The following is a 16,601-nucleotide window of genomic DNA, read 5'->3' as shown; positions in this document are numbered from 1 at the left end:
TGCCCGAGGTATTCGCGTAGCTGAAGTTGCATATCTTAGGTTGACTCCCCCCCTCCCCGAGTGTAGACCTAAGCCTAAGAAAGAGATGTCTTTTAGCTCATGCAGTAGCAGCTCATGCATTAAGCTCCAGAGATCCCAGGTGTGATCCCAGCTGATGACAACCGGCATCTGTCAGCTTTACACAAGCAAAGCCTAAAACCAAAGTTCACTTTGGGAACCTTAATGACTGTGTCTAGGTGCCAATGAGTGGCACCTCCTCCCAGGTGCCCCCTTGTGGCCACTGCAAGTGGCCCCTCACTGCAGTTTCCCCTCCTAGTTTCTCAATAAACTCAAAAAAGGACTTTGCAAATCCAATAACAACATGCCTTAGGATCTGGTTGAGTAACTTAAAATTCAGAATTAAACACAAAAATCTTCCCTCCAGCCTTAAGCTGGGCATAGGACTTTCTTGTTTTGGTAGGCTACTCCCAGCCCTTCCTAGTATGGCCAGCTCCCCTGGTCTCAGTCTTCCCTGTAGGAGTCTGTCTCCAGCCTTCCTGAGCTTCCCCACAGTTTCCTGCTGCTCTTATATGGGAATCACCCGCTGGCTGCACGTGCGTGCCTACTTAGTAAGTAGGGCTGGCCAGTCCCAGGGTTCAAGCCCTTATGGGTATGTCTGCACTGCAATTAGACACCCATGACTGACCCATGCCAGCTGACTTGGGCTCGGGCTAAGGGGCTGTTTAATTGCAGTGTCGATGTTCAGCCTCAGGCAGTAGCAATTAAACAGCCCCTTAGCCTGAGTCAGCTGGCACAGGCCAGCCGTGGGTAGCTAAATGCAGTGCAGACATACCCTAAAAAGGCAAGCCAGTGTGTTACAGTAGGCATGGAAGGATTCCTGTTTTTTAATTGGTAGATGTTGGTCAATGTCAGTTTCACTGTCCACACACAAACTCATGAAAAATATTTCCATAGATAATGACCGGCATTTACAGCTGGGCCACGTAAGACAATGTTGCTTGAGAACTTACTTGAGTTTGACTGAAGGCTATTTACTTTGCCTAGTTTGACATGTGATGTTGACAGTTTGTGGTTTAATAGGTGCAACACTCTTAAAGCTCATCATCTGTTGTCATTGCATAAGTATTTACTGACACCCCCACCCCACAATTTTCCTGCAACTGAAAATTTCAATCTGTAAAAATAAAAGATGTGCTTAAAAATAAACATGGATATTTGTGAGGAAGTGGCTTCTTTCCCTTTGTTATGTTATACATGAACCTTAATTTTGTGCATGAATACTGTGTGTGCTTCAGTTTCCCTGTATATTACACCAGTGCCTAGGTGATGGGGATAAGGATAATAATTGAGACCCTCAATGATAGGTGAGGCGCCTCCAACTGCCTGTATGTAGGCAAACCTGAGTACCAGGAGGGAGATTCAACCAGGTGACACTTTGTCCAGGAAGTAAGACAGAGAAGTGAGATGGGGCAACAAGCGTGGCTGCTGGAAGCGAGGTGGTCTTCTGTTTTGGGGCTCAAGGGAGAGGGTCAGGACCTCAAGGCTCTGGCGTTCCCTCCCCTCAAGATGGACTTTACTGAATGGTCCTGCTTTCCGTGTTAACAAGCTCTGTTCTACTCTTTGTTCCTGTTGACTAATAAACCTGTGCTGAATGCTCCGAGGCCAGACCCAGGAAGGCCTTAGCCGAAAAGACTTCATGGCACACTACACCAGAGTCCTGTCTGGCTTCATACAGAGCAATTCCAGAGCACCGGGCCTGTGACTCCGTGACAATATTATCCATCAAAATTATAAAACAAAAAAACCCTGATTTCTGCCAAGCCTGGTGCTCAGATGCTTTTGGGGTGGGTGCCCTAAATTCCTAAAGCCTCTACAGGAAAGAGATCAGGGAAGGACCATTTGTTAACATAATTTTATTAAACACAAAAATATTCACTGGTTACCTTCCTGTGTAGACAGTCAGGCCCACCGTGGAACCAATTACTTCCCATCATCATGTTTTGGGGGGGGACAGACTTGGGGGGTGTCACAGGTAATGTGGATGATTCTGCTACAAGAGCAGCCCAACCATGGTTTGAAGGCTTCTTAGCAAGAATTCTCCCCACCAGTCAGCCCAAGAGGAGTTCTCCAGGGCAGGTTTAGCTGTTTGTGCTATGCATGGGGGGCAAGATTTTGGCCTGGAAGGGCTTTTATAGGCAGAAAAGGGACTCTATAAAAGCTTCTCCTGGCCAGAGTCATAAGTCCAAAATGCAGGGCCAGGACTCATGGGTTCTATTCCCAGATCCAGCACTGGCTTGCTATATAACCCTGGACCTGTCTCTACTCCTTGTTCCATGCCCCTCTTAAGTAAAGAGGGGATTAAAAACAGTTACCCATCTCGGATGTTGTGCATGAGGATTAACTGGTTAATACTGGCATAGTGCTTTGTAGACAGAAGGCTGGATGGTCCTCTTCTGTCACTTCTGACTTACAATAGTGAGAGATTGGAATCCAGCCCAATACATCTGTGGAAATATGAATCCACAGGCCTCTGCCCTTGCCTCGTTCCCCATGCTGTGCTGCGAGGGATAGCACAGATGGCATGAGAGAGCTCCCTGGATGGTGCCACCTTCACGGCGTGATCACCCTGGTTCCACTGTGCCTGGGGACACAGCGAAAGGGGCAAGTTTTGCCCTTAATGCTACAGTACAGTTAGGAAAGTAACCGTGCATGTATTATATGCACTAACACATGCACTAAAATATGCACTAAACCCATTTTGCAGATGAGGTAATGGAGACCCAGAAAGAAGGAACAACTTGCTCAAAACCACAAGAAGCCAGGGGCAGCACTAGGAATAGATCCCACAAATTCTGATTCCCAGTCTCCTGTTTTACTAACCAGACAAAACTACTGTGACATCCAGTGTCTAAAGATCCACTGTGTTGACATGAATGTGCCCCAAATCCCTCAGCTACACTATAGTGCCCCATTCACATCACTAACTGTTCCGTAGCCACCTTATTGCTTTGTCCATGACGTGTCGTCGATGGTGCAGAGAGGTACAGTGATGGGGAAAGTTCAGATCTTGCTTCCAGTTCTGTACAGGACTGAGATTTATCTCTTCTCCTGAAGATCTTCCCTGGAGATGTTCAAAGACAGCCTGCTCCCTCTAGCCACATTCTCTCTTAAGCCAAAGATGTTCTTTTGAGCCTCCTGCCTGACATATAATGGGACCGAGGATGCGACAGACGGGGATGAACTCGTCTGGGGAAGGACTCCAAGGAAATATATGCTAAAGAGCGTCCATTCGCCAAGGCTCATGTTGAGGGCTTCTTTGATTTCATTGTTGTCACTGTATACCAGGGCACGTCCATTTAGATTATGGTCCCTCAGCCTCTGTTTATACTCCTGGACGTTTTCTTTCTTAAAGCCAACTGTGTCCATCTGGAAGAGAAGAGGAAGCGTCCATTAGTGCCACACATGTATTTGAAATGTTTCACAACACATTCTTAGGAAGATTCCGTGATGGCTCCAGAGAGGAACCTGTGTCAGCTCATTCAGATTCTAGCAAACAAGTCGTGCCAGCAGGTTGCGGGACTATCAACAGTATCTGGAAAATCCCTCTGGTGTATGCTGGAATACTACTGGAGGTACCACTGATCAAGTCGGTATGACAAGTACAGAAGATCAGGCAACTAAGGGGAAAGGGATAGGGTGATGTACTGAGGAGTGTGTTGGAATTGCAAGCTATCACTTTAAGGGAGAGCGGGTTTCCTAGGTCCTGCTTGCAGGCGAGAGGGCTCTTTAGGTTTGTATAATTTTTGGTGGTGCCCAGAGCGACCCGGTTCCAGTCTGCCCCGCCCCGCCAGCTCCTGGCATCACTCGGGTGGGGGTGGAAGCCAGACGGAGGTGGGGCGGGGGCTTGGGGGAAGGGGTGAAATGGGGGTGGGGTGGGGTAAGCCCAAACATTGTTGGAGCCGGGCCCATGTTCCTAAATATTGGTGGAGCATGAGCACGATGGGCCCATATAACTCGCCGCCGATGGGACCTTGGAGATCCAGCCAAGGGCTTTAGGGTCAGAGGAAAGAGCTCCAAGGATCAGAGTTGCTGTTCCAAGAAGTAATTTCCTGGGCCATTTCAAGCATGTAGCAAGGGTCAGGAGTGGCTAGAGCTCCCTAAAAGTCGGGGGCGGGGGGGCCACACCACTCCTTCCCCAGAGGCCCCACCTCTGTGCCGTCCCTTCTCCCCTTGCCCTCGCACCACCCATTCCCCTGAGGCCCCATCCCCACACCACCTCTTCCCCTGTCCTCCACTCACTCCTCCCCGCCCCCTCCTCCTGCTGCTCACCCCTTACACAGGGAAAAAGTGCACAGCTCTTCCACATTTAAAAGTGATGGGGCTCTGGCCTCTTGGCCCCCCCGTTGCAGCGCTTCTGCCAAGGGTTAAGCATAGTCATTATGAATTTAATGAAGTGTTGAGGGTATCCAGGACAGCATCTGCTATGTTCCTAACACTATAAGGAGAGTAACAGTCAATCCTAAACCCTGAGTCCAGCCCTGCGTCAGCAAAAGCTGAAACGAAAATGTTCTGCAGCATACTTATGGTTTGCTTTTGCAAATGCACCAGTTAGATAGGATAGTTTTCTCCCCGCCCCAGTGCCCATAGCCCTCATCTCCCTCTCAGCGTGAGGAGCAGCTGTCATGTGGCTTGCTATTAAGGAGCATGGGACAGTCTATCTACCGATGACTCTGTGGGGTGGCAGGAAGCATGAGAGTCACCTACCTCTCTGCAGACATCATCCACCGTCATACCCAGCAGGGTGCACGCGGTGAGCCTGTTGAACTTCTTTGTCCGTTTCAGGCTGTGACTGCCGCGTTGCAGCTCCATCTGCCTTTTCAAGGACAGGTCTAAGTTGACCGTATAGGGCAAGTAGAAGATGGCCTCCTTCACCCGAAACCTGCCGCACAGGAAGTTATGGAAGAGCTCAGGATCCCGGTCCAGTTCCAGAAGTTTTTCCATCTGGCCTTTAAGCATGTCCAGCTCTTCCACGTACTTCTCGTAGACCTCCCATAGGAACATGTCATGGGGGAGTGGGCTTCCTTGGCAGCAGCCCAAGCTGCTCCTCTGCTCCTCATCCTCGATGCACTGCAAGACCCAGCTCAGACGACACGGCCACTGGTTGGCAAGGAGCACCCAGTCCACCACTTTCTTTGGACACACCTCGTCCTTGGGGACGTTACTTGCCAGGAGCCTGATGGTGATGGTGATGGTGTTCACAATCCGCCGCATCTGCACCACGTTGTCTGTCATGTATTCCTTCAAGGAGTCATCCAGGAGGTAGTCAAAAGCTTCTTGAATGAGATCTTTGGCTCTGATGCCCTTCCCATAGCCACTGGGTCCTGGTTCCTGGGTTCTGAGGTCTCTGACTACGAGAGGTATCTGGCTGTCATCTGCACCTGGATTCTCTGCATTGTGGTTGGCAGAATTGCAGCAAGGGACTGAGAGAAAGTTGGAGTTAGCTTCCATCTTGTGATCCTGCTGGAAGCCTACCTCCTCCTCTAGGTCTCTCTCTTGCTGCTTCCGGCGCTCGGTGATGTCCCTGATCAGTCTCAACTTGGTGTCACAGTCCATCCGAGGGACAGAGAAGGGCAGGGTGACGATGCGGTTTAAGAACTCATAGCCGTTGTTGGCCATGCCCTTCATGTACATGGAGCTTTCCACGCAGTCGACGATGATGCTCGGGTCGACAGCCAGGATGGAGATGAAAGGAGCATCATAGTCCGAGAGGAGGATGTTCATGGCATCCAGGACGCCGACCACCTTGTCAGGGCTGCACCTGTCCAAGTGGGTGATCTCTAGCACCACCTGCAGCTTCCGCCGCTGGAAGATTTCCATGAACTGAAGGAACCTGGTGACTGTCCTCACTTCGCTTTTAACGCTGCTCATGAAGCCCAGCTGAGCGCTGAGATCTGTCCGATTCATCTGTCTCTCCAGCTGGGTCTTCTGGGTAACGATAACGTTTCGTACCACCATGATGGCAATCCGAATGGCAGCAGCTGCAGAGACGCCAACGGCCGTCGCTCCGATGCCCTCCACGACAGCTATTGCGTCTCCCGAGGCATCCCCAATGGGGATCCCAACCACTAGGAGTAGAATGCCCACCCCAATAGCTACCACGGTCACAAGGATCACAGCAGCCCACAGGGGAAGGCAGAGGTACTTCTTGCTAACCCATTCCTGATCCCCATGTCTCTGGATGATGCGACATTTCCTTCTTATGGCCCTGTAAACGCTCACAGGTAGGAGACCAAAGTGGTTTTCGATGCCATCACACAGTGTGGTGATGAGGCCTGCCCACAGCTGGTCGCTGCCTGCATACTCCCAGGCACTGAAATGGATGAAGACATGCTGGACGTTCTTTCTCTGCTTCTGCTGCTCCGTCAGGACCGGCTGATAGAAGATCATGAGAAACAAGAGCTTGAGCAGATCCCGGCCAGAGCTCCCACGCTGCTTTTTCCCTGTCCGCTGAAGTTCCTGCTGGTCTTTCTTTGTTGATTCGCTAACCATATACTCTGCCATAAGAGAGGAAGGTGTACGTTAGACACCTGGACCTTAAATCTTTCCCCCTCGAGGATCTTCCAGATTGACAATCCATCCCTCCTGGGGAGCATCCAAGAATGGGAGAAGGTTGTAATCCCCATCCTCTCCCATCCCTTCCCCTCCTTATGTTCCCCAGGGCCATACTCACGCTGGATTTTCTGTAAGAGCAGGTTTTTGCAGTGTCCCCATGGTGCATAAAACCCAACAGTCACTGGTGTGGGTACGCTATACAGGGCCTTTGCTAAGGCGAAGCAGTAGACGTCCTCTTTGGTCTGGAACTCTGCAACAGGGACAAGGGAAAACACAAAGATCAGCCTCACTGAGAGCATCAGTGGCGGATGCTCGATTACTCCCGTTCTTTTCCTTGTCAGCTTTTAATACTTGGCAAAGGTCCAAGATCCATCATGTTCCTGGCTTCTGCATTGAGATTCCCATCAAGAGAGCAACTTAGGGTATGTCTATGTTGGAGCTGGGATCTCCAACTCTGGAGATAAAATAGCAGTGTCTAGCTGCCACACGTATGATCCCATCTGAAACCCTCCTAGATATGTTCTCAAGGCAGCTAGCCCACCTGCCTCCCATACTAATGTAGCTGTAGTGGGGGAAACCACACAGAACCCTGGAAATAAGGAGTAAATTTTTAACAGGGAGAGTAGTTTGCCACTGGAACAATTGACCAAGGTTGATGGTGGCTTCTCAATCCACGAACAATTTTTAAATCAAGACTGGATGTTTGTCTAAAAGATCTGCTCCAGGAATTGTGTTGGGGCCGTTCTCCAGCTTGTGCTATGCAGGAGGTCAGACTAGAAGATCACAATGGTCCCTTCTGGCCTGGGAATCTATGAAACCCCTGGTGTGTGTGGGATATGAGGGACAATGGTATGGAGGAGAGGGACAGGGGAAACACAGAGCCCTTGGCATTGGGGGATTGATGGGGGAGTTTCAGGAGGTCCGGAAATAGTGGGGGATGGGAGAATGGCACTCAGAGGGGAAATGGAGGGATATGCAAAGAGACCCTAGTGTGGCCAACAGAAGCAACAAAGTGTTGTTTAAGTAATTATTTTATTAATAAACTTGCACCCTGCTATGTCGGGAAGAAAGCAACCTAACTCCAATGGGAGTTATGCAAATAGTGGAAAGAGACCTAATGAGAAAAATAACACATTCATGGAAGCACCTGTTGCAGAACACCAGGCATCCTGAAGGCACCATTTTCCTATTGAAGTTTTAGGGGGAGATTAGCGCCCATCTCTGCCTTGGAAAATTTCCTCAGCGGCAATCCTTAGATGCAATTTGGCTGTTGCATGTTGTTTTCTTGTGGGACAGCAGGTGGTGCTGTTGCCTGCCCATGCTGCGCGGCCATTAGCTATAGCTAGTGTTTTCAGACTGAGCGTAGTTGCTAAACTGTAGCTGCTAAGGACGCAGCTGGTTAAATGATGAATTGACTGGGCTATGAACCAGAGGCTATGAACCAAAGTCAGGCCATGTAGTACAACAGATGCTTTACAAGTTCTCTGTCCAGTACATTAACTTGGCAAAGTTGTTGCTAGGGCACTAGGCTCTGGATATTTACGTAAATATACAGCAGCAAATACAGATACATCCCAATCTAGTACAAGATAAGATGCTTTGACAAAATAACGAATAGAATTTTTTTGTTCAAGATATTAGGAACAAGGGGAGGTAACAAACACCATAAAACACATAAGGTGGTACGCAAGTGGTTTGTTTCAGGCTATAAATATCGGGGTACCTCGCCTTAACCCTCTGTGTTGCGTAGGGGGTAGCAGAGACTTCCACGGCTGAATGAGCCGCTCCTTGCCACAGAGCACTCATGGGTTAGTGTACATGTAACCACAGAGCCAGGGTGCTAGGACTGTGCCTTCGGATCAATAACCTGGCCGAGGGCCTTTGTCACCAGACCATGCCTGTGGTCGTTCTTTATGAGTAACATCAAGGTCTGCTGAATTAGCAGGCTGCGTTTTCTGCTATTAGTACTGATAACACCGGCGCTCCAAGGACAGAAGCACTGAGCAACATTACTGAGGCAACGACATTTCAGCTTACAGCACTTAACAACACTAGGAGCCCATAAGTGTACCTTTTCACGCTGCTTCAGCTAGTATTAAGCCAAGCAGAGTTAGCAGAGCACCTTGCTCACCGCTCTGTTATGCAGAGGGATAGACAGAGAAAAGAAAGGCCCAGATGTTCCTTTGCCCTGGCCTGAAAAGGTCCCAGGTCTAGCTTGTGCCACTTCCCGTGCTACTGTGGGCCATACTTACAGGGTGGGGGACTCTCTCCTGGGAGGCAGTGATGCTGAAAAAGATTTAGGTGTTGTGATGAGTAATCAGCTGGACATGAGCTCTCAGGGCAGCACTGTGGCTAAATGCGATCCTGGGATGTATAAACAGGAAAATCTTGAACAGGAGTAGAGAGGTTGTTATATCTCTATATTTGGCACTGGTGCGACCGCTGCTGGACTCCTGTGTCCAGTTCTGGTGCCCACAATTCAAGAAGGATGTTGATAAATTGGAGAGGGCTCAGAGAAGCGCCATGAGAATGTAGGCTTAGGCCTTAAAAGGTTAGAAAACCTGGCCAATAGATTGAGCTCCTTGAGTCTCTCACTATTTAGCTTAACAAAGAGAAGATGAAGGGGTGACTTGATTCCAGTCTATCAGTACCTTCATGGGGAACAAATGTTTCATAATAGGCTCTTCAGTCTAACAGAGAAAGGTCTAACATGATCCAATGGCTGGAGGTTGAGTCTAGACAAATTCAGACTGAAAACAAGGCATACATTTTTAATGGTAAGAGTAATTAACCACTGCAACAATTTACTAAGGGTCATGGTAGATTCTCCATCACTGACAATTTTTAAATCAGGATTGGATGTTTTTCTTGAAGATCTGCTCTAGGAACTGTTTGGGGGCAGGTCTCTGGCCTGTGTTACACAGGTGATCAGACTAGATGATCGGAGTGGTCCCTTCTGGCCTTGGAATCTGTGCTGCGACTTCCCTGCTGTAATTACACTAGCTTTGATATAGGGCAGCTGCGTCTACACAGGTTGCAATCACACCTCCCCACTGCAACGTAGACAGACTCTGAGAGGCAGCTGAGCTTCATGAGATGTCTTGGAAACCAATAGTTTTCAGAGTATCTTAAAACACGACCATCTACCCAGTGAAAACTGGCTTAAGGAGGTTTAAAACAAACATAAGAAAGTATGTCTTCACCCAACCCACCGTCAACCTGTGGAACTCATTGCCTGGGGACATTGTGAAGGCCCAAAGTGTAACTGGGGTCAAAAAGAATGAGATAAGTTCGTGGAGGACAGGTCCATCAATGGCTATTAGCCAAAATGGTCAGGGACCCAACTCCATGCTCTGAGTGTCCCTAAGCCTCCAGCTCCCAGAAGCTGGGCCTGGACAACAGGGGATGGATCACTTGATAATTACCCTGGTCTGGTTATTCCCTCTGAAGCATCTGGCATCAGCCACTGTTGGAAGACAGGATACTGAGCTAGATGAACCATTGATCTGACCCTGTATGGCCATTCTGATATTCTTAATCTGCCCCCCACCGAGGTCTCATGCTGGTTTCTAACAGATTGGTTTAAAACCTTGAAGCAGGAGATTTAATATCCTTTCTAACATTTGTGGTAGTATTGGATGTGGCCTAGTGAACAGAGCACTGAGCTTGGTCTCAGGAAAGCAGGGTTCCATTCCTGCCTCTCCCATAGGGTGACCTTTGGTGAGTCTACCTCAGTTTCCCCATCTGTAAAATGGGAATAATGATACTGATTCTCCTTTTTAAAGTACTTTGATATCTACAAATAATAGCTAGGGCAGTGGCGCTCAAACTTTTTTACTGCTGACCCCTTTCACACAGCAAGCCTCTGAGTGCGACCCTCCCCCTCTTATAAATTAAAAACACTTTTTTATATATTTAACACCATTATAAATGCTGGAGGCAAAGCGAGGTTTTGGGTGGAGGTTGACAACTCGTGACCCCCCCATGTAATAACCTCACAACCCCCTGAGGGGTCCCGACCCCCAGTTTGAGAACCCCTGAGCTAGGGATTATTATTAACTATTCTGACTCTGGTTAGCCAGATAAATCATCCAGTTCCTCTTTGAATTGCATTCAGTTCTTGATCTCAGCCACAAAAGTCAGATGCCTGGGAAAGTGACATGGGGAATAAAAGCTGCTATTTGTGGTCATCCTCCTGGCAGAAATCCCACTGAATGGGAGCCGTCTACACAGATTACCAGGAGCCCAGGAATAACAAGCGTCTAAAACTGCAGCTGCCGAGCTGTTTAGCCACCTCCTTCAGGCCAGGCACCCAGTGATACGCCCAGCTTTTCAGGGCATCTTTGGGCATGTATTTAAATAGAGGCAGCACCCTTCTTTATCCATCCCTTTTCTCTCCATTTGCACGCAACCTTCCAATGGCCAAAGGTTCCCCTTTTCCTTCCCTCCTTGGTTAAACAAGCCAGTTAAACAGCAAGAGGCGAGGGAGTGATAAGCATCAGCAGGCGGAGTCACTCGGCTTTGGGGTTACAGGGCCAGCGTAACTCTGCTTTCAAAACGGTGCCAACCACAACCGCACCTAAGGGAGGGGCTGGAACAAGAAACCGGGCCCCATTCCTGCAGGTTATTGGGGCTCCCCTCCAGGCAGATGGTCCCTCCCAGCTGCTGCTCTCCCAGGATAGAATCCGGTCTCTCCCCTCCCCAAGGCAGGCACGCAGCCTTCACCCACAAGCTGCCTCAATCCAGAGCCTCCTGCTGTCTGATGGCAAGACCCATAATAACCCAATGATGCAGGCCCTGGCATCTGACCCTTTGAAGGCAGATCAGTAACCCTCCATAGATGGCTCTCTCCGCGCCTTGCTTCCCTGCTGAAAACACCCATTTCTACAGTTGCTAACCTTTGCTTTAAATATTAAATACTGAATGGGGGAGGCAACATAGTGACGGATGATGTGGAAAAAGCTGAAGTACTCAATGCTTTTTTTGCCTCAATCTTCACAGACAAGGTCAGCTCCCAGACTGCTGCACTGGGCAACACAGCATGGGGGAGAGGTGAGCAGCCCTCAGTGGTGAAAGAGCAGGTTAAGGACCATTTAGAAAAGCTGGACATGCACAAGTCCATGGGTCCAGATCTAATGCATCCAAGGGTGCTGAGGGAGTTGGCGGATGTGGTTGCAGAGCCATTGGCCATTATCTTTGAAAATTCATGGCAATCGGGGGAATTCCCAGACGATTGGAAAAAGGCAAATATAGTAGTGCCCATATTTTAAAAAGGGAAAAAAGAGAACCTGGGGAACTACAGACTAGTCAGCCTCACTTCAGTCCCCAGCAAAATCATGGAGCAGGTCCTCAAGGAATCCATTTTGAAGCACTTGGAGGAGAGGACGGTGATCAGGAACAGTCAACGTGGATTCAACAAGGGCAAGTCATGCCTGACCAACCTGATTGCCTTCTATGATGAGATAACTGGGTCTGTGGCTGTTAGGGTGACCCGACAGCAAGTGTGAAAAATTGGGACAGTGGGTGGGGGGTAATAGGAGCCTATATAAGAAAAAGACCCAAAAAACGGGACTGTTCCTATAAAATCAGGACATCTGGTCACCCTAGTGGATATGGGGAAAGCAGTGGATGTGATATCTTGACTTTAGCAAAGCTTTTGATACGGTCTCCCACAGTATTCTTGCCAGCAAGTTAAAGAAGTATGGGCTGGATGAATGGACTGTAAGATGGCTAGAAAGCTGGCTAGATTGTCGGACTCAACGGGTAGTGATCAATGGCTCGATGTCTAGTTGGCAGCCGGTATCAAGTGGAGTGCCCCAGGGGTCGGTCCTGGGGCCTGTTTTGTTCAACAGCTTTATTAATGATCTAGATGATGGGATGAATTGCATCCTCAGCAAGTTTGCAGATGACACTAAGCTGTGGGGAGAGGTAAATATGCTGGAGGGTAAGGATAGGGTCCAGAGTGACCTAGACAAATTGGAGGATTGGGCCAAAAGAAATCGGATGAGGTTCAACAAGGACAAGTGCAGAGTCCTGCATTTAGGATGGAAGAATCCCGCTCAGGGGATTACAGTGGACGAGAAGCTGGATCTGAGTCAGCAGTGTGCCCTTGTTGCCAAGACTGCCAATGGCATATTGGGCTGTATTAGTAAGAGCATTGCCAGCAGATTATGGAATACATGATGCAGCTCTTCTCTGTTTTACATTTTCTTAATCGGTATTTCTAGGCTGATTTTAGATTTTAAATGAACTTTTAAGCCTTCATAAAGTAATCATTCCAGATTACTACATATTTAACTCACTGAAACAAAGACATTATTTTAAATTAATCAGTCACAGAGGTTTAGTGTGTTCATAACAATGTTAATTGCTTTTAGAAAAAGGGAACACATTTACTTTGTGTGATCTCCACAAGCAATAGACATGTTTATGAAATTTCACCAACTTTAAAAAAACACGTTTCCAAAGATTTTAGGCATCACAAAGGATTTTATATCTTACTAAGGTACTGATTTTGCTGGAGGGTTCTTTTAAAACTAGTTCATCAGATAGTCAGAAGTAAAAGAATCCCATGCACTGCTATAGGCTGGGGACCGACTGGCTAAGCAGCAGTTCTGCAGAAAAGGACCTGGGGGTTACAGTGGACGAGAAGCTGGATATGAGTCAGCAGTGTGCCCTCGTTGCCAAGAAGGCCAAAGGCATATTGTGCTGTATTAGTAGGAGCATTGCCAGCAGATTGAGGGAAGTGATTGTTGCCTCTATTCAGCACTGGTGAGGTCTCATCTGGAGTATTGTGTCCAGTTTTGGTCCCCCCACTACAGAAGGAATGTGGAAAAATTGGAGAGAGTCCAGCGGAGGGCAAAGGAAAATGATTAGGGAGCTGGGGCACTTGACTTACGAGGAGAGGCTGAGGGAACTGGGGTTATTTAATCTGCAGAAGAGAAGAGTGAGGGGGGATTTGATAGCAGCCTTCAACTACCTGAAGGGGGGCTCCAAAGAGGATGGAGCTTGGCTGTTCTCAGTGGTGGCAGATGACAGAACAAGGAGCAATGGTCTCAAGTTGCAGTGGGGGAGGTCTAGTTTGGATATTAGGAAACACTATTTCACTAGGAGGGTGGTGACACACTGGAATGGGTTACCTAGGGAGGTGGTGGAATCTCCATCCTTAGAGGTTTTTAAGGTCTAGCTTGACAAAGCCCTGGCTGGGATGATTTAGTTGGTGTTGGTCCTGCTTTGAGCAGGGGATAGGACTAGATACCTCCTGAGGTCTCTTCTAACGCTAATAGTCTATGATTCTAATATATATATTTATCCATATTAAAGCGTCCAGATCTCATGACTAAAAAGGAGACTTCCCAGTTGGGCCCTATGCAGTGCTGTCTGCCTGTGACAAGTAGCTCCAAGAGGAGCGAGCAGCCCTCATTTGTTGTGGTGCTGTTAACTCTGGAGTCTAATGATTATGTTATTGTTAACAGCGTTGCCAGTGATTACTTGTATTATTTGTAGCATCTTAAGGCAGCCAATGAAGGATTGGCGGCCCCACTGTGTGGAGTGCTTACATACTCATAACAAAAAGACGGCCCCAGTCCCCAAAAGCTTAGTGTCTAGGTGGCACACGAACCGATTTTTGATGGCACGTGGGACGGGCTGAGCCGCTCAGCCCGCCGCCACTCTGACGTTCCCGCTGCTGGCCCCTTGCCAGCCGGGGTCCCCGCCGCAGCCCCACTCACCTTGCTTCCGGTTGGAGTTCCAGCGCAGGCCCCCTGCCAGACGGCCCTGCTCAGCCCTCCCAGCCGCCAGCTCCACTCACCTCAGCTGCCGATCTGGGCTTCCAGCTGGTTAACAACTGATCACTCGGAAGACTGTGTGCAGCTTAAAGTATCCAAATAGGTGCTACCAGACATTGGAAAACTCAGCAAGGAAAAGCCAGGGCAAGAATCACGCTAAACTAATAAGCTCTGCATTTTAATTTAATTTGAAATAAAGCATCTGAAACATTTCGAAAACCTTGTTTACTTTACATATAACAGTAGTTTGGTTCTATATTATAGACTTATAGAGAGACCTTCTAAAAAAATGTTCAAATGTATGACCGGCACGCGAAGCCTTAAATTAGAGTGTATACATGAAGACTCGGCACACCACTGCTGAATGGTTTCCGACCCCTGGTCAAGGTAAATAATTATCCCACCACCAACCATCTCAGGAGAAATAGCCGGATACTCTGGGATCCAGGGCAGGACTGAAAATGTTGGCAGGTCTCAAGTCCTGTCACTTCCCCACCTCAGATCAGAATGAGTCACGGTGGCTCCTAGCCATTCTCAGATCAATGCAGCTGCCTCCCTGATAACCAGCTGTGGGCTGGCTACTAGCTATCAGGTCGTATAGACCTGGCTTCTGCAGCCCAACCCTCCATGCCTGATGTGGCGCTGAGAACCAAGGACTCTGTCCATAACTAGCCAGCTGATTACCTTGGGCATGGGAGACCATCGCACTGGTAATTCCTGGGGCATTCAAGGGCTGAAGAGGCTTGACTAGATCAGCCAGCTAGGGAGAAAAAAATAAACAGAATGCAGAGGAATTACCAAGAGATCCAAAGATCAGCAAGATGCCTTTATAGGCCGTTCTGCTGTGAAGCGTCTCCAAGACAAAGCAGGTGAAGCTAACCTGAGCTATTCCAGCAGCAGCAGCTAGGATGGGCTGTGAGAGCAGAGACAGCCGTGTATCTGAAGCCTAGCAGGTATCAGATCTTAAGAAGGACACAAATGTTTCAAACCCTGGCTCCACCAGCTCACAGAATCATAGCAAAGTAGGACTGGAAGGGACCTTGAGAGGTCGTCTAGTCCACGCCCTGCACCAAGGCAGGACCAAGTATTATCTGGACCATCTCTGACAGGTGTTTGTCAAACCTGCTCTTAAAAACCTCCAGTGATGAAGATTCTACAACCTCCCTAGGTCATTAGTTCCAGTGCTTAACCACCCTGACAGTTAGGAAGTTTTTTCATAATGTCCAACCTGACACAGAACAGCTCTGCCTCCACAATCTCAGGGCTGTCCTCAAAGCTGAGCTATTCCCGGCCTTTGTCACCCCTTCTCTGCTGCCCACCTCCATCACAGCTTCACCAGCCCGAGAGCTGTTCATAACTCAGAATTTCCACTCCGTTTCCTTTCATCCCAAATTGGAAGAAAAACATGAAATCGTGAGGATTTCCTGCAGAACGAAATTTGCGAAAAATGGTTTCGGATCAACTTGATCAAAGCGGTTCACTTGGAATATCACATTTCATAACGCTCCATATATATGTTGAAACGAAATGCTTCAACTTCTTATGTATAAGCCCAAAGGGCTTTCAAAGTCAAACCAAAGTGCTTTGATTATTTTTCATTTCAAGTAGAATATATTCTGTAATATTTAATAATGTTTCATATAGGGTATATGTTGAGATGAAGCCCTTCGGCTTATATATGTGCCCAAAGTGCTCAATTTCTACTTGTAATATAATATTAAAAAAAGTCAGAACAGCGCTTTTAAAAAATTCAAAAAAAATATCACATAGAATAAATATTTACCATTGAATAATGGTTCATATATGATATGGGTTGAAATAAAGCACTTTGATTTATAGTATTTTTATAAGCCCAAAGTGCTTCATTTCAATGTATTATAATAATGCTGAAATGATCAAAGCACTTTCGTAACTTTGCATCAAAATTGGATGAAACTAACATGAGTCCCAAAAACATCTTGACTGGTGGAATCTGCATCCAGCTGACCAGCCACTGCTAAAATCGCCTGCATTTTCAGCTCGTCTTGCTTGAGCTATTGTGTGTCCCTCCTCAGTGGCTATCCTGAGTCCCCGCTGCCACTCTCTGACTACATCAGCTCCAATCCAGACACACCTCCCCGGCTCCCGATTGCCTTCAGGATCCAGTCGGGAATGTTCCATGGAATTGCTCCAGCCAGCCAAACTTGGCCTCCTCACCAGCAT

General features: G+C 48.0%; 1 protein-coding gene across 1 annotated transcript; it reads right to left on the bottom strand.

Moving 5' to 3' along the window:
* Nucleotides 1–1,993: 1,993 nt before the first annotated feature.
* Nucleotides 1,994–16,601, bottom strand: LOC120388804 (NTPase KAP family P-loop domain-containing protein 1-like). The gene is made up of 5 exons (XM_039510887.1): nt 16,596–16,601; nt 15,084–15,159; nt 6,731–6,862; nt 4,765–6,554; nt 1,994–3,426 (listed from the first exon to the last, which is right to left on the bottom strand). Exons 1-5 carry the CDS (start codon nt 16,599–16,601, stop codon nt 3,097–3,099), a joined length of 2,334 nt encoding a protein of 777 aa, XP_039366821.1. The 3' UTR covers nt 1,994–3,096.

Source organism: Mauremys reevesii, linkage group 22, assembly GCF_016161935.1.
Source record: "Mauremys reevesii isolate NIE-2019 linkage group 22, ASM1616193v1, whole genome shotgun sequence".
NCBI classification, from domain to species: Eukaryota; Metazoa; Chordata; order Testudines; family Geoemydidae; genus Mauremys; species Mauremys reevesii.
Note: the sequence above shows the minus strand (reverse complement) of the source record. Positions and strands in the feature narration are given on the sequence as shown.